The sequence below is a fragment of the Ambystoma mexicanum genome, chromosome 11, assembly GCF_040938575.1.
Source record: "Ambystoma mexicanum isolate Mex_15411 chromosome 11, UKY_AmexF1_1, whole genome shotgun sequence".
Classification (NCBI taxonomy): domain Eukaryota; kingdom Metazoa; phylum Chordata; class Amphibia; order Caudata; family Ambystomatidae; genus Ambystoma; species Ambystoma mexicanum.
The window spans coordinates 1,096,623,519-1,096,641,811 of record NC_090934.1 but is presented as its reverse complement, the minus strand read 5'-3'; the positions used below and the strand labels follow the sequence as shown (position 1 = coordinate 1,096,641,811).

The following is an 18,293-nucleotide window of genomic DNA, read 5'->3' as shown; positions in this document are numbered from 1 at the left end:
TGCACGATGGTCCCTTGTAGCTCGGGAAGAGGTCCCCTAGCCGGGTCCTCTTGCATCAGTTCTTGAAGGCACAGCAGCTTTCAGATTGCAAGGAAGGCAACTTCTTTCGTCTCGGCTTTGAGAGTAAGCAGCAAGTATCAACTTCAGCTTCTGAAAGATTTCGAGCAGTGAGTCCCCCAGATATACTGTTGATCTCCCATTCACTCTGCTGGGTCACACTCGGGCAACCAGTCATTCAGAAGGGCATTCAGGCAGTCAGGCAGCCAATCCGGTGCACAGTGCATTCAGGCCATTCTTCTCCATCCAGACACTCGCAGCACGGAATGTGGATTCGGACAAGCACTCTGCCATTCAACACTGCAATCATACCAGTTTCGGGCAGGGCTGTCTCAGTCATTGTGTCAAACACCAGATACTAGACGGCCATAACACAGAATGCGTATTTGTCACACAGTGCATTCACCCAGGTCCCACCCCACGGGCGTACCCACAACATAGTCTTTGGGAAGGCTCCAGCCAGTCTGGCCTGGACTTCCCCACACACCATATATGGAACTTCCACCCAACAGCCAGTCAAGGGGAAGGGATGGAGTCTGGGCTTCCCAGGACTTCGGGAAAAGTAAGGTAACAGGCAATAGAAAGCAAGAGGCCACAGGGGCCATCTTGTTTCCTAATAGAAATCCACTGATTCCGATGACGGGGCATCCCAAAATGGAGGATGCACAGAGCACCTGCCAATTCAGCACAGAGCTGCCACCAGCCCGTTCCCTGCTCTGTGAGCCACACAGGTGCCCAAAAATATACACTAGGAGTACCATAAGGGTATCCCAAGGGTCTGTTCACCAAACCAAATACAGGAAGAGCCGCACCGCCAGGAGTCCCACTTAAACTCCTGCGCGGAAAACCAGTCGGAACACATGATAAAAAGCAATAAAGCACAAGGATTCCGAAGGCCCTGTCCCTCCGATGCATTTCCAGCATCACAGGCACCAAATGGCGAACATCTTCCATTTATGTCCGTAGCATTTTAGAGTAGACGATGCCCTGGCCTTGGCAAGCACCTCAGTCCGCTGGGAGATTGTAACCCCCAAACTCTAACGCTGCAGGAACCAGTTCTTCAGGGGCAACGATCCTGGGTCATGATGTAGAATTGCGCCTCCTTCACTGGCGAGAATATTTGCGACCACTGGGAGCTTGACTGGAGGGGATGCTGACTTGCTGAGAATGTCTGGGTACCAGATCTGCCTCAGCCATGGTGGTGCAACGAGGATCATCCTGCACCAGGACTGATTTGAGCCAAAGAAGCAACGGCAACGCATACAGAAACGGCCGTCCCAGGGGAATGAGAATGCGTCCCCCCATGCTCCCCGGCCGAGGAAACCTGCTGGCGAACCTCTGGCACTTGGTGTTTGTCGCAGTTTGATCAGAGGATTGCCCCATCGTTGGAACAGGTGGTTCACTTGGTCCTGCCGAAGCTCCCACTCGTGGCAAGAGCGTATTTCCCTGCTGAGGGTCGGCGACTGTGTTCTTTACTCCTGCCGGATGAAGCGGAATGAGGAACATCCCCTGGGCGACGGTCTAGTGCCATAGGTCATGCACCTCTTTGGAGAGCGCTGCTGATCTGGTGCCCCCCTGCTTCCTGATGTAAAACATTGTGGTGGTATTGTCCGTGAAGACCCACACCACCTTGCCCTTGAGGGACGGAAAGAAGGACTTGTGGGCCCAAAAAACTTCCCAAAGCTCCAGCACATTGATGTGCAACGTCTTTTCCTCAGGCAGCCACAGGCCTCTGGCGTGAAGATTTCTGGTGTGAGTTGCCCATCCTTCCAGGGAGGCATCTGTCTTGACCGTCTCCTGGTGTGGTGGGGTCTGGAAATCCACGCCTCTGGACAGATGAGAGCACACTCCCCACCACCTTATTGCTCGACAGAAGCTCTCGTCGGGCGTGATATTGTCCTGAAAGCTTCCTGACACTTGTATCCAACGGTCATCGAGGAACTCTGTAGTGGACGCATCTGTAGCCCGCAGAGCCGGATGAGATATGCATGACGGCGAACATGCCGAGCAGACACTTGATGGCCACACCTTGGCGATCTTCAGTGCTAACAGCCGTTGCACCTTGCCCAAGATGTCCGCTATCTTTTCCTCCGACGGTGACGTCAGGCACAACACTGTTTGAGTCTGGATCCTAGAAACATCGCTTCCTGCGATGGAGTCAAGCAGGACTTTGCACAGTTCACTGAGAACCCCAGATCCGTCAGCAGGCGAACGGTCCTCGCCGGGTGGTCGATGGCGACTTCTCTCAATCTGGCCCAGATGAGCCAGTCATCCAGGTAGGGGTAGATGTGAATTCCTTGCAGTCGTAGGTGGGCTGCCACCGGCACTAGGCACTGAAGTCTGAGTGGCCACTTCATCCAGAAGGGAAGGGCCTTTAACTGGTAATGTACCCCTTCAACGACGCAACGTAGGAAGTTGAGGTGACCCTTATGGATGGAGATGTGAAAGTACGCATCCTTGTGGTCCAGCGACGACAGAAAATCTTCCTCCAGTTGTCTGAGCACGTGTTGCAGAGTGACCATACGGAATTTCTGGGACTTTATGAATTTTGGTAGTCGCAGGTAGAGAAGGGGGCATCTAGCGCCTGGTCTTTATTTATACGAGAAAATACCTTGAGTAAACTCAGGAGCCGGTGTGGGACCAACTCTATCGCCCTCTTCTTTAACATGGCCCGGACCTCCAGCAGCTGCTGAGGTGTGTGGTTTTCCTGCCAGGCCACCAGTGGTATCCGCTGGAACTTACAAGGGAATTCTAGAGTGTCCATGGGCGAGAGCGTCCAGCACACATTGGTCGGTGGAGATAGAATTCCACGTGCTGATTAAGTTTGCCAGCTGGTCTCCCACTGGGGTGCACGGATGGGGGCCCGACGTCATGTCGGGTTCATTCCTGCTTGGAGGTCAACGGGCCGCCTTGCAGTCCCTGACGACAGCGTCCTCTTCCTAAATTCTTGGAGCGGCCCCTGTTCTCCTGGGCTGAGTAAAGGTGGAGGTTGACGGTTAGCAGAGGATCCTCCGCCAAAACTCTTTGAGGAGCGGGTTGACTTGCCCCCTGATGACCAAAAGGACGGCCGTCGTTGCTATAGCATGCCTAGGGCACTTGCCGTCTATGTCCGCTTTGATGGCCTCTAGGGACTCATACACAGCTTTCTTGACGAGGTTGCCTCCATCAAAGGGCTTGTCCAAAACCCTGGTCTGGACCTCCTGACGAAAGTTGGTAGCCTTGAGCCAACCACAGCGGCAAAGGCAAACTCTGTTGCCCATCTGGCGGAATCCAGCGCCCGCGGCCACCGTGATGGCGTGGTCAGACGCCACTTCACCCTCCTGAAGAATCTCCAATGCTTCTGCCCTCTTATCGTGGGGGATAAAATTCAGCAGAGGGGCGAGCTTGAACCACAGCTCCTGGTCGTAACCCGCCACGATAGCAAGAGCGTTGGAGGCCTTGATGGTCATCGCAGCAGAGTAGGTCACTTGCCTACCCATCGCATCCAACTTCTTCCCCCTTGTTGTCAGGAGGGGTGGACGCAGCCAAAGACATAGAGCCCAAAGACTTCTTCCTGACCGTTGCAGAGATCACTGAGTCCGGTTTCAATTGGGCCCGCAAGCACTTGGGCCTAGAGTCCGGCACCCTGTACTTTTTCTCCAGGCTGTCCCTCTTCGCTGGGGCTGTAAAAGGGTTCTTCATGATCGCCAATCCTCCGTCCGAAATGTCATCCAAGAGGGGGACTGAAAGGATGGTCTTCCTCTTCGCTTTACGTTGTTGGTGTAAGAATCCCTACTTTTCTGCCGTGAGATGGAACAGCTCTGACACCCTGGAGATCATAGCATGGAAAGATTCAATCTCATCCGGAGGGGACGTCCCACATCCCGCTGTCATGCATGCCCGTAGTTATCGCCGTGTTAGGCTGTGTCTCAGCGCTCGGAGGGGGAGAGGGTGGTGAAGGATGACTGAGGCAAAGGGTGCCTCTTCCTCTTCTTAGCCGGTGGTGCCCCCGTCTCCAGCGGTTCGGCTGGCACTGGAGCTGTGGGGGAGGGGCTGTGGGGGGTGGCGGGTAACCAGCATCCTCCTCTGAATCTCGGATCCCAGAGTGTGCACAATACAGAGAATGACTGCTGAGAGGTCTCTCGGGGGTAGTGGGGGCGGAGGGCATGTAGGAGGCCGGGGCGTAGGTAGGGGACCAAGGCCGTCACCTTTCTCAATGGTGGTATCGCCTTCGTTGCCCCCTCGTCGGCACCCTCGTCATAGGGCGCAACTCAGACATTTCCCTCGTCATTGACCTCCTGGGATGGTCTGAAGGTAGGTGAGCTCCTGTGAGGAGATATCCGTGCCCTGGAGAACCTCTGTCCCCCCCTCACCCCACTTTCTTCATGTCCAGAGGGGACGGTCTCTGGGAGATGACTGGCATCATCTTCTCTGGGGACTTCTGGATGGGCTGGAGCGTAGCCTCCCTCCTGGGAGGAAGGGATACCCTAGCCTTCGGGAGTGCACCCTGCGGGTCTGCCTCTGCAGCCATCGAAAGGGATGCCACCACTCCCTCAATGGAAGGCGGGGCCTTTGTCGGCTGTACCTGGGCTTTGACGGTCAGGACCGGTCCCTTGTCCTGCTTGGCCTTTGCAGCCGATCCAGACTTTTCCTGTTTGAAGCTCCGACCAGCTGTCTAAGGAGAAAGCCAATCACCTTTTGCCTTCTCCGGCAAGGGCGGGCTGGACTTAAACTTCTCCTTTCCAGCCTCCGAAGTCACCTTGAGTTTGCCCGGATGGTCCGACTTCCTCTTGGACGAAGATCCTGAGCGTTGACTGGTGACTGAAGTGGCTGGAGACGTCATACGAGCCCTGGCTGCAGAGGAGCCTGCTGCAGTGGCGTTCCCGGTGGCAGTGGACTCACAATGCTTAGCCTTCTGTTGGACCCCCACTGGAGGGGCATCCTCAAACGTCTTAGAAGCCTGCTCAGCTTTCTTGGATTCGGGAGAGGCATGCTCCTGGCACCCACCCAGAGCAGAGGCCTTTGCCTGTAGCCACTCATTCAGCCGCCTATGCCAATCCTTCAGCGTGCAAGCCATAATCTCCTGGCAAAAAACACAACCTTGTGTGTCGGGTACAGGCAGTAAAGGCACTGGGAATGCTTGTCCGAGAAGACATTCCGTAATCCGCAGTCGGAGTAAATCTTGAAAAGGGGCGGCTGAATCCTTCTCCGACATGTCCACGTGGCGTAGGTCTGAAGAATCTTCTGGAAACCTCCACGAAGAAACTCGACGAAATCCGCCCTTGAGGGGCACTGAAGAATCCGAAAAACAGGTCCCCGTTAATCGGAAGGATGATAGATGGAGCACAAGGTGCGATTGAACGTAAAAAATAGGAAAACTATTCCAAAAACCAAAAAACGCAGTAAAAACTCGAGAGCTAAGCACGAGGACTTCAAACACGTGCAGTAAAAATCTGAAGATGGCTGCCAGAGGAGGGGCTTAGGTAGAGGGCAGTCATTGGCCAGGGGCAATATGATCCAGAACTAAGTGATTGGTTGCTAGGAAATACAGTTCAGAAACTAAACAGATTTTTTTCTGTTACTGAGGATTTCCAACATGACGACAGGGGAATATTCATGAGCATGCCAGACCACATGCTAGAGAAATGAGAATTCTCCCTAAAGATGAGCATTGAGAGATTTTATGCCTAATGTCGGTAAAGATCTTAGATGTCTGTATAACGGAGGAATCGGCCTACTGAAATGGAGGTTTGAGGATGGAACAAGGTTGGGTGACTTAACATGTAGCCAAAAAAGATATCTCCTTAAGGAGAGCTGCAGAACTGGAATTTGGTGCTCTCAAGGTGAGAAGTAGATGAGAAGTATGAAATTACCCTCACTGAAATGTTGTCCCAATACCCAGGCAGTCTTGTCCTGTTTCTGTTACAACTAAGAGTAAGGCTGCCGGTTGCAGCAGATCTGTCCTAATGGCTGGGTTACATGTGCTCTCACTTAGAAAAAGGGCACCATGTTTGGTTTTGGAAAAGGTTTGCCCTCGTTGTTTGGGATCTGGAGAGGATCTATCATTTTTAATGGACTGCACATTCTTGATCAAACTAAGAAAAAAGTGGCTAAGGCCCTCACCTCATCAAGAACCGATTATGGACATGTGGGAACGCTGTTTTTTTAATGCACAGTGAACATTTTTAAACTGATGCAGCTAATTTTAATTAAGGAGGCTTTAGATGTTTTTTGTAGAAATAGGTTGCTGGTTAAATAAGACATCGGTCTACTATTTTGATGCTTTTACTTGTGTTTTATGGTTGTATCTGCCCTCCTGTTGTGAATAGGTGTGGTTGGACTTTTTAAAGTTGTTTTTAATTGTTAATGGATGCTAAATCCGTATACATTCTCTGTAGCTGTATTTTTCGGGGTAGATAATGTGTCGCACTTAGATGAATTCTGGGGTAGAAGTTATTGGGTAGTGTAACAGGTGTGCTTAGAAGAAATTGTGTAGATTAGCAGATGTTACTGCATATGGAGAACTGGGAAGGCTAGTACATGTATTGCTGGTAGAATGAAATTGAGTAGGTTAGCTTAGAAGAAACTGATAAAACAAATTGGTCCTCATTACAAGGTTGCCAGTCCAGTAACAACGGATACAATAGTGCTGACACCTTTAATGGTGCCGGCGCTACCGGCCTTCCCATTGAGTCCTATGGGAATGGGGAGTCATTTTTACCGGCACACGGTGCAGGGAATTACCGGGTCGGGCGGGGCCGGAATTCCTCAGTACATTCCCATTGCCAGGAAAAAATTCACTCGGACGGCAGCCGGTTACCGCCACCCTTATAATGAGGCCCATTGTGTAGGTTAGTATATGTATTATGTGGAGAACTGTGAAGGCTAGCACATGTACTGATCTAGAAGAAATTGGGAAGGTAGCACATACATCTCACTCAGATCTGTGAAAGTTAGATGATTTGAGGGTGGGCTGTGTGCTGCACTGTGGATTTGCCACTTGTGGGGCACTTTATAATTTTAGCCTGGCCATTGCACTCCGATATGACAACCTATCCATTGAACATGCCTAAAGGTAGCCCATTATAGAACCTAGAAGATATATAGCAAGACTATAAGGGTAGCCTGTCTATTGTGTTTTACAGAATCCTGTGATGCCAATATCTTATGGTAGCCCGTCTGTCACGTCTAGAAGATGTACTTACGTAGCTGGTCTAATGTTCTTGGAGGGCTGAGGGTAGCCTGTCCATAGTGCCTAGAAGAGCACCTTCTCTTGTGTCACAGGCTATTGGGAAGAGAAAGACGATGACAAAGTTCCACTACATTTGAGACGAAGGTGCCTATAATACACCACTTCGGTGGACATTTGCCGCAGGCACGGCTATCCATCCGAACACAAATGCAGCTCCGACTTGCAAATTCGATCTAGCTAGACACATACCAAGTCTCTTACACTAGCGCTCTGTCGTGACCTCCCTCAGCACCCATCCACATGCCTGACCTCTTGGGTTGCTTATTGGAGCCAAGCAGGTCCACCCGATTCCTAATCTTGGCAAAATGCACACTCCCATCTCTCCCCTTGTCCCCCTAATGGTTACATATCTTGACCTTTTTAAAGAACGCTTCTTTACAGCTCACATTTACCCCTCTTGAGATAGGACTGGTTGCTCAGTCACACTACCAACTTGTGTAGTACAACCCTATACCAAATGGTGGGTTACCTAATACCAAGTATACAAGTATACAAGTGTTGTGTAGTTAACTACATCAATTCCTGCCCAACACTCCCACTCTGACTATGCATTGAAATGAAATCTGATATAACACCTTTCATGCAAATCTGTGATCTCTCATCACACTACCAATGGTGTAATTTACCATAATGAAGCTTAGGTCTGCATCTGCATGCCACAACACGCGTTGCTTAGCTGGCTGCACTAGCACTCTTTGGAATAAAATAAAAACTGAAGACTCGTGCCAGGGGGAGGGTGCGCACATGGACAGACATTTGTCACTGTTATGTTGAAGTGTCAAGTCAAAAAGCATCATTCAGCTCAGTTTGCCCACAGCCCACTCCAACCTCATACCTTCTGTGTTTGAGGCCAGTGCCCCACTCAAGTCCAGTTCGTTTGGTGTCAACAGTCAGCACTCTGGGGCAACGGATGGACTCAACTGGCTTTTTTCCAGGCCAGAGCTAAGCAGCCCAAGCAGATAAGGCCAAGACCCTTGCGTCACATCTAGAACTGCAAAGTTTAGCCATGTCACATCTAGATAGAATTGTGCAGATTAGCATGCACCACTTGTGCAGATTAGCATGCGTCACATCTAGATAGAATTGTGAAGATTAACCTTGTGCCATATGAAGAGAATTGGGATGATTGGGATTTTCACATCTAGATAAGGACGCCAGTAACCAACCCTACTAAAAAAGAAAAGCTCACCCTTCTGCAAACACCTCTCAAACTCTGAACCAAACCACACATAGCCTCACACAACAGCACATCGTGGCTACTAACGAAAACACACCTAAGCTCAGCGAAAAGTGTAAACCGAACTGAAGCTGCCCACGGCACAGCTCAGCTCTTGCTCTTTTCTCCTGATCGGTCCTTATTACACCCCCTCTCGCCCTCTTTCCTTTCAGATCCGCCAGAGAACCAAGGGATCCCGCAGGTGGTGGCAGTGCGCGATTGGTGGCAGTGCGCGGTACAAAAAACTTTAACATAGCCTAACCAAGTATGTGGAATTGGACTAGAGAGCCCACACAAGGCATTACTAGTCCACAAAAGCAGCTGCTTTCCTGGGCAAGTGAATGACCTGGTAAGGGATTTCCTGACCTGGTAATGCACGAAAAAGCCCAAATAACAATATAGCCATTTTTACTAGCCATATGCGGTAAACGCGAATGTGCACACTAAAAATCAAGCAAAAATGGTAAAAATGGCTGCCACCAGCATGTCTTTAGAGACATATAAAAGTAACCAAACATCCCAAGTGCCAAAAGCTAGGATGATACAAAGTTTCCCCATTGCACTGCACAGTAAGGTGCTATGTGTAATGTTAAAAGTACAAGAATTCAAAAGGGAAACAAACTTTGCCAGTACTGATGGTCTGAAAAAACGGAACAAAAAAGAATGGGGGTCCATGGACACTATGGAGGGAACGTTGAAAAAAGAGAAATCATTCCACACTGTTTATTTGTAGCCTGTACTCTCTTGGAGTTCTATTTACCAAAACATGGCTATTCAATACATTCTAACCAGTTTCATTGTTTCCTAAATGCTTGGCCAGTTCCGTAACTACCTTGTCTCAGAACTGTGCCCTATGTATGGTAACTAATTATGCATCGAACCCTGCCTGTATTGTAACTTCCTCTGTAACCAGGTAAGCACTCCTATGTAATTTACGCCGTGATACCTCCGGGTTTGGGTGTGTTATTGTTATTTTGCATTTGTATAGCGCCTTATATACCATTGGTATGGTCTGAAGGCGCTGGTAGGTTGAACGTCCTTGGGAACTGAAAGTTTGGGTCAGTGGAAAGATTAGAGAGAGTCCAAAGGTGCGTGTGCGCACCGGTATGTGTGCAGCTGGTGCGGAATTCATGTGGTAGCTGCTTCTTAGCGGTAGGTGTGGTGGTTGAGAGATCAGGGATATGTGTTCGGTCTGGCTGGAATTATCCAGACCGAGTGTGGCGGCATTAGGCCTGAGGAGAAACGCCTGGCTGGGGGTGTGAGACCAGAGTGATGGGGGGTGAGCGGCAGATGTTGATATGAGAACAGTTATACCGAATGGTGTCATAGTATCTCTGTGTTCTAGTTGAATGGTGGTGTAAGGAGAGAGTAAGCGTGGGGTGTGATATGCAGTATGCTCTTTCAAAGATTCCTTGCATTCCAAAACAAAATATGCACGTCGCGCAATTCTGAGCGGTCAGGTCCGTTCTATGGGTTTTGGTTCACATCCGCTCTATGCACTATTCACCCATACACTCATTTGTTCCATGCGTTCGTCCGCTCCACAACGTTCGTTCGTTCCATACACTCGTTCGCTCTCCGCACCCTCGGCCGCTCTCCGCACCCTCGGCCGCTCTCCGCACCCTCGGCCGCTCTCCGCACCCTCGGCCGCTCTCCGCACCCTCGGCCGCTCTCCGCACCCTCGGCCGCTCTCCGCACCCTCCTACACATCTATATTCATTCGGTCTCCTATTCACCTCTCATCCTCCGCACTCATCCGCTCTCGACACTCATCCGCTCCCCCCACCGCGTCGCTCTCATGCTTCTCTGCTCTCCACGCGCCTCCGCTATCTACGCCCCTTCACTCTGCACGTTCCTCCGCTCAGCACGCTCTTCCGTTCTCCACGTGCCTCCGCTCTCTGCACATAGCCGCTCTCCACACTCGACAGGCTCTCCACACTCGACAGGCTCTCCACACTCGACAGGCTCTCCACACTCGACAGGCTCTCCACACTCGACAGGCTCTCCACACTCGACAGGCTCTCCACACTCGACAGGCTCTCCACACTCGACAGGCTCTCCACACTCGACAGGCTCTCCACAGTCAACCGCTTTCCACGCTTATCGGGTCTCCACACTCGACGGCTCTCCACAGTCAACCGCTTTCCACGCTTATCGGGTCTCCACAGTCAACCGCTTTCCACGCTTATCGGGTCTCCACACTCGACGGCTCTCCACAGTCAACCGCTTTCCACGCTCCTCGGGTCTCCACGCTCCTCGGGTCTCTACACTCAACCGCTCTGTACATTCATGAGCTCTCCACATTCATCCGTCTTCCACATTCATTTGCTCTTCATATTCGTCCGCTCTTTACACCCAACAGTCCTACACACTCAACTGCCCTCCACACTCATCCGCCAACAGCATTCATCCTCCACACTCATCCACACTCATCTATACTCATCAGTCATTCGTACTCCCCACTCGTCCGATCACGCCATCCACACTCTTCTGCTCTCCACGCTCGTCCGGTCCCCACGTTCATCCGCGCTCTGCACTTTCTACATTCCAAGTGATTTATTCCTATTGTCCACTTCACTGTTTTAGATCTACATTACTCGTTTTAGTTCTGTTTGTCATTGTAGGTAACAGTCTGGTTAGTTTAGCTGTACTTTATTTATTTTGTGGTTTGCTGGGTCGGTGTTATTGTGATGATTGATGTTGCTGGTTTGGAACCGGTTGGTTTTAGGGAAAGAGCCAGGTTTTTAGTAGTTTGCGGAATGCCGTTAAGTCCTTAGTTAGGCGGATGTGGGGAGGGAGCGAGTTCCATAGGGTTGGGGCCAGGGCTGAGAATGATGCTCCGCCTAACCTGACTGAGTTTGTCTTGGGAATTACTAGGAGGCCGGCTGAGCTTGATCTAAGGGTGCGAGTGAGGTGATAAGGTATTAACTTTTCTTGAAGATATTGCGGTCCAGTTTTATGTAGTGCTCGATGGGTGAGGCATAAGGTTTTGAAGGCCACTCTACGGGCTACTGGAAGCCAATGCAGTGTCTTGAGGGCTGGGGATACGTGGTCTCTTGGACCGAGCGCGAGTAGCACTTTGGCCGCCGCGTTTTGTGCTCTTTGGAGTTTATTCAGTTGGTAGGCAAGAATTCTGAGGTATAGGGGGTTTCCGTAGTCCAGTCTTGATATGACGATTGATTGGACCGCGGAAACTCTGTTGGGAAATGAGAGATATGGAAAGATGCGCCTAAGGTTTTTGAGGTGGCAGTGGCAGGACTTCGAGACATTGTTGACTTGGCGCGAGAGTGTTAGGTCGGAGTCAAGGGTGCATCCAAGATTTTTCACTGTGTTGGAGGGTGTCGGTGAGTTGCCCATGGCGGGTGGCCAGGGTAGTGGGTGCGGTAGAAGATCAGAGTTGCCGCAAACCATGATTTCTGTTTTGGATGGGTTTAACAAGAGGTGGCTTTGGGTCATCCAGCGTTCTATGTTCAGGAGGCAGGATGCAATATCAGGTCGGGAGTTGGGTTTTGCGTTCAGGATTTTTAGAATTAGTTGAGTGTCGTCGGCGTAATTGTAACACAGGATGTTGTGTGAACGAATTATTGGTGGGAGGGTGATCAGGTAGAGATTGAACAGGAGGGCGGATAGACATGCTCCTTGTGGGACTCCTGTGTCGACTGGTCGGGCTTGGGAGGTAAAGTCGTAGAGTGTCGTTATTTGGTGCCTGTCTTTGAGGAACGAAGCTATCCATTTAAGGGCGGTTCCACGTATCCCTAGGGAGTGGAGGCGGTCCAGGAGGATTGAGTGGTTGATCGTGTCAAAGGCGGCCGATAGTTCGAGAAGGATTAGTGCGGCGCATCCCGCGGAGTCAGCTGTCATTTTAAGGTCATCCCAGATCAAGGTTAGGGTGGTTTCAGTTCCATGACGGGTTCTGAATCTTGATTGGGCGGGGTCCAGGAGATTGTTGGCTTCAACAAAGGCATTTAGTTGGGAGTAGGCGGTTCGGTCAATGAGTTTGGCAAGGAATTTGGTGTTTGAGATGGGGCGGTAGTTTTTGGGCTCGAGAGGGTCGAGCGAAGGTTTTTTAATTAGAGGTTTAACGTGCACCAATTTGAATGCATCTGGAAAGATACCGGCGGAAAGGGAGGCATTTATGATAGATCTTGCGTGTTCTCCTGCTCAGGTGGAGGCAAAGATTTCTTTTAAGGTTGTGGCTGGGCAGGGGTCCAATGGTGATCCAGATGGTTTGCGGGCGGATAGGAGTTTGAGAAATTGTTCTGGTGATATTGGACTGAAGGATTCGAACGTTGGTTGCGTAGAGGTCGCAGCTGATGGGCTGGCCGGTACGGGCGGAGGATTGCCAGGTGGCTGTAAGAGAGCCAGTTTGGTGGTTAGAGTTTTTGTCCTTTCGATAGCCGTGGAGTAAAAGTGGAGGGAGAGAGTCACACAGTGATTGTGACGCGGTCGGGATGGTTGTGTTACAAGCCGGATTGGTGAATTCGGAGATAATTTTGTGAAGTTCTTTGCTTTGGTTTTTGCAGTTTAGGATTCGGGAGTTGTAGTGGGCCTTTTTTGCTTTCCAGATTTCGGCTTTGTACCGATACAGGTGTCGGGCTAAGGAGGTCATGCTCTCATGGGTTTTCTCTTTCTGCCATTTGCGTTCTAGGTATTTGTATTGTCGTTTAGTGGTCTTCAGCTCAGGGGTGAACCATCTGGGGAAAAGGCCACGGCGGGTTGATGGTTTGCACGAGGGGGTGAGTCGCATCAGAGATGCGTTGAGCCATGAATCAAAGGGCCTCAGGGATTAGTTGGTTGTTGAGATAGCAGGTAGGTGGTGGAGACTGGAGGAGTGCCTCGGCTAGGTCCGGGATGATTATTAGTTTCTTCCAGCATTTGCGTATGTTTGGAGGTTCAGATGTGAGTACGGGAAGGGGTTCGGGTGAGTGGATGGCAAGCGAGAGAATGAAGTGATCGGACCAGATGACAGGGGTGGGCGGCATTAGATGAGTCAGGGAGTTGGAGCTAAAGATGGCATCAAGGGTGTGTCCTTTATAGTGAGTCGGGCCGTTTATGTGGGGTTGGAGATTAATTGCATCTAAACCGTCAACCAGGGAGTATGTCCTAGGGTTGGTGGGGATGTCGAGCCATATGTTGAAGTCTCCAAGAAGGATGAGGTTGGGATGGTTTAGTTGGAGGGTGGCAATAGAATCGCAAAGATTGTTTGCGAAGTGTCTATCGTAGCCAGGGGGCCTGTAGATTATTAGGAAGCTGTGTGAGAGCGACGGGGAGAGGGATAGTTTAACGAGGAGAGATTCGCAGAATGGAATGGAGGGTTGGTTGTCGATGATTGAGGCGCGGAAGAGAGATTTGAAGACGAATGCTATCCCCCCTCCCCTGGACGGACGGTTCAGTGGGATGAGGGAGTAGTCAGGCGGAAATGCTTCATTAGCGATTGGGCCGAAGTCGTCAGAGAACCAGGTTTCAGTGATGAAAACTAGGTCTGGTTTGACTGAGGCGAGGAGATCAAAGATGCAATGTCTGTTTTTTGCCACAGATCGGGCGTTAAATAGGATGCAGCTCACATCGGCAGCCAAGGATGGTCTTGGTGCTGGAGCGGGATGGGGCGGTGGAGGAGCGGGTGGACGGAGGGGGGTAGGGTGGGTGATGATAGATGGGAATAGTGGGAGAGCAGAGAGATTGGCAGGCTTCGGGTGGGGTTGGAAGGCTGCGTGTGATAGGATGATCGGGTTTGGGTTGGGGGATTTGAAGGAGGGGTGTTGGCGGTTAGGAGTTTCAGTTGCAGGTGATGTGAAGTCGAGGGAGAGGGGTTTCTGGCAGGGAGAAGCCATGGGGGAAGGAGGAGATTGCGGGATAGAGGTGATGGGTCGAGACAAGGGAGGTGAGGTGTGCTGAGAGATTGAAAGGGACAAGGAACGTTTCCTCTTTAGTTTCTTTGCTGCGACTGGTGTGTGGGAGAGAGTAGGGGAGTCGGAGGGGGAGAGGGATGCAGCTTCGGTTCTTGCTAGGGCTAGGCGTGCAGTTTTTAGGGAGGGGAAAGGGTGTGGTCGGGGGGGGGAGGGTGGCAGGGGTATGAGGGGAGGGTGGGAGGTGGGAGAATGCAGGGTGGGGTGTGCCAGGAATTGTAGTAAGGGGAGCGGGTATGGGTAATGCTGGTGGGGTGGGGGTGGGGTTCAGGGGATGAGTGGTCTTGGGGTGAGTGGCTCGCCATCGTGCCCCCCTGGCTTGGTGTTTGGAGAGGGGAAAGGCAGGGAGTGCGAAGGAGGTTGGAGAGATTTGGGAGGGGGGGGCGGGAGGGAGGGAAGGCAGATCGGAGAGTGGGGGTGGTCCACGGGGTTCGTTTCTGACTGACTCTTGAGGAGTGGGTGCACTCATGATTGGTGCGAGCTTTTAGGTTGATTTAGGAGGGCTTTCTGATTGTAGTACTGAGGCGCGGTGGTGGTGACACGCTTTAAGGCACACCTCAAGGTTCAATTGCTTGAAGATGATACTAGACTATTGGTGGTTTTCTAGATAGAATTGTAAACAGAGGTGATTTTAGTTTATTGGGTACACTTCTAAGTTCACCTGTACACAGAGAAGATATTCGGTCAGCCTCTAGATTCAATTTGCTTAGAGGGGGTATTAGATTATTAGTCACAGTTTTAGATTCTATATTACACAGATATACTGTTAGTTATACTGTTGGGATTTAATAGGGCACGGTAGTGGTGGACTTCTTTCAATTCACCTTTATACAAGGAGGGTATTGGGCATGGATCTAAATCAACTTTGTAGTTAGATTATTAGTCACTGTTTTAGATTCTACATTACATAGCTATGCTTTTAGTTATTTCTAAATCAGAGTTTCACCGAAAGATTGTTGGGCACAGATTTAGATTCTATATTACACAACTATGTTTTTAGTTATACTAATAGGATTGAATAGGGCACGGTAGTGGTGGACTTCTTTCAATTCATCTTTATGCAGGGAAGATATTAGGCATGGATATAAATCAACTTTGTAGATTATTAGTCACCGATTTAGATTCTACATTACACAGCTATACTGTTGGTTATTTCTAAATCTGAGTTTCACAGGTTGTTGAGCACACTTCTAAATTCAACTATCACCGATAGTCAATTGGGTCCACTTATAAATGTATAGACACGCTATTGGGCACACTTCTAAATGTAACTTTCGGGGTAGGGTAACTTTCTAAATTCAACTTTCACAGAGAGGCAAGTTGGGCACACATCTAAACGGACTTCTCGCGTTCTGTTCACTTCTAAATGCCATAAATAAATGCCCACCCTACCTCTCTGCAAGAGCGAAGTGAAACAGTGGGTACAAAAAAAACCCTTACTTGGTTGCAGTACAAATCACAAACTCTGGCCAGAAATAAAAATCGGAGTACATTGCGCGAAGTATTGAGGGTGAGTCCCTGCATATTTAGAATAGGGATAGTGTTACAGGAATACCCATGTCAACGCTCTGTTTTTCGAATTTCAAAAAGAGGCAAGACTCCGAACCAACCACTAGATGGCAAACTATGCCTGTCGTGTGATTCTAAGCAGATACAAGCTACAGAAAGAATGTTACAGGGTAGGTAGTATTACTTGTAGTGGTGGGAAATGCCTAACTCTGGTTTGTGTTGGGTCTTTACATTAATACCCTTGCAGATCCAGTAGATTGACTTATGCTATTCACTCTGTGTAACTGGAATTGTTTGATTTCTAATAACATGCTGGTGTAGGATTCTGAGTTTTGACTTTTCAAGATCATGTTAAAAAAAAACATTTCAAGTTGCTTGCATTTTAATTTCAGGAGAACCATATCCTCTTTGAGCAATGAACGGTAAGAGGGCTGCAAGCGCACACTGTTTGACCTATGGTGGAAATTTACATGACCGCAATCCATCCAAGATCTTAGTTTTCCAATAGATTTAAACATACATTTTACATTCACAAATCAGTTGAACACTCAAGCATGTGTCAAAAGGCTTAGATTTCTCCTTGCAGAGGTAAAAAATTTCAATTTGCAAGCAGCCAGCCATAAAGTCACTTGCCACCTGAATTCTATACATAAGCACAGCGCACCATTTCTTAAGAGTAAACTATAACTAGCCAATGGCCAGTTTCAAGTTCATGTTTTGCCCCCTACCTGAAGATCTGTAAGTAGGCTGCATGGCCGGTCTCAAATCCAGTCTGGTCATTTTGATCTAGTGTTTAAGTAGTTCCCCACCCCACTTCCCCCCTGATCCCCCCCCCCATCCCCCCCCACGTCCCCCCCAATCGTCCCCGCTCCCAAGTGTTTATTTTCTATTTCGTTGCATGGAGTTGGGAAAGCAGGAATGCTGGTCAAAAGTAAGGAAATGTTAAGTCAACTAAAGTATTAACTCTGCCCCTTCTCTCGTTCATATCAGTCTTATCCGTTCCCACCCATTTTGCAGACTCTGCTTTGCTACACTGTTACTGGATTGACAGTTTTGATTGTGTGGGGGTACAGAGAACTGAAGGATGACAGTTGTGGTTACCTGAGAGGGGTTGTCAATGCACTCTTTTAATCACAACTGTTTAGACTGTTGCTAGTCCTGCTGCCCAGTGGCAGAGTTGCCGTTAATTGATGAAAAAAGTGGGCCTAATGAAATGAACAAAGTACCAGAGGTGGAACTACAGTTGCAGGTTTCCTAAATGCATTGAGTCTAAAAGGCTCGCTCAAATGAAAATTGAAAGATATTTATAGACCGCATGTTTGTTTTCCAGATCTCGTTCCGCACTTGGACACTCAAGATCCCACTGGGGACATGGCTCAAATTCACAATCTACCCGGCCACCAGAGCAACGCAGTCGAAGTAGGATCTCCACAGTCATCCATCCTCTAAGGCAGAATGCAGCAGAAGTTGTGGACCTGACTGTGGATGAAGATGGTAAGCTGCAATCATGCCACCTGTGCAATGTGATCAGGATCAATCACCATTGTGAATAAACCCATTTCTTCAAAACAAGCTGCAAGTCATAACCATAGGATCCTGGCTCACTTTGAAAAGGAACCAAAGTCACTTAATCAAATCTCCTGTCCACCGGCCTGGATCCTTCAGCGAGAGGAGTCTTCTCAAATATTCCAAAATAAAAAAGCAATACTTAACCACTGGGCTAACCGAGTACTATCAAACAAGAGCCTCTTGAAAATGCCTAATTTTGGTGTCCCTCAAGAGTGTTAACTTAGTCTTGCCTATAATACATATAATCATTGCACAGGAATAGTAATTGTTTTGTGCCCCTGCCCACATGAGCTTTAACAGTTTGTAAAAGGTCTATCCCCGTTCCCTATTTAAGCGCTCGGCAGTGAAACAAGCTGAAAATTGTAGTACAAAGTGCACATTTCTCAGACCCTCTTGTATTCAAGATATGGCTCCTGGCCCTCCAAGCACTTTGACTCAAAGTTCCAGCCTAGCTTTTGCCTCAGCAGACTCATGTTGAACTCCAACAATCATTTCCTTGTAAGTGGCTGAAATTAACTTGTAAACTAGCAGTGAAATGGATTTACCGGAGTCTAAATAGATGAGATGCAGGTTACCTGAACGTTTTTTTTGGGGGGGGGGGGTGGAGGGGCTGCCCTTGCAGGGATGCTGTACCACTTGGGGACAAAAGTTCTTGAAGATGGCCTTTATAAACCATACCATCCTCTATTGTCCACAGGAGAGCTGGTCTGAAGGCTGCCTCCTTATTGATGTCCCCTGACCCGGCTCTTCTGGGACCATAATGTTGAAGAATTGGTAGGGGAGGGACCCCATTAGTGATTCATAC

The 18,293-nt window shown here is 49.4% G+C and overlaps 1 protein-coding gene across 6 annotated transcripts in view; it reads left to right on the top strand.

Moving 5' to 3' along the window:
• The window catches only part of RNF111 (ring finger protein 111), a 768,201-nt gene that overhangs the window by 267,642 nt on the left and 482,266 nt on the right, over positions 1 to 18,293 (top strand). For all 6 annotated transcript variants that reach the window (XM_069624380.1, XM_069624379.1, XM_069624378.1 and 3 more), the window contains one exon: positions 17,250 to 17,413. In XM_069624380.1, coding sequence (XP_069480481.1) covers positions 17,250 to 17,413 — 164 coding nt within the window. The remainder of the gene's footprint in view (positions 1 to 17,249; positions 17,414 to 18,293) is intronic.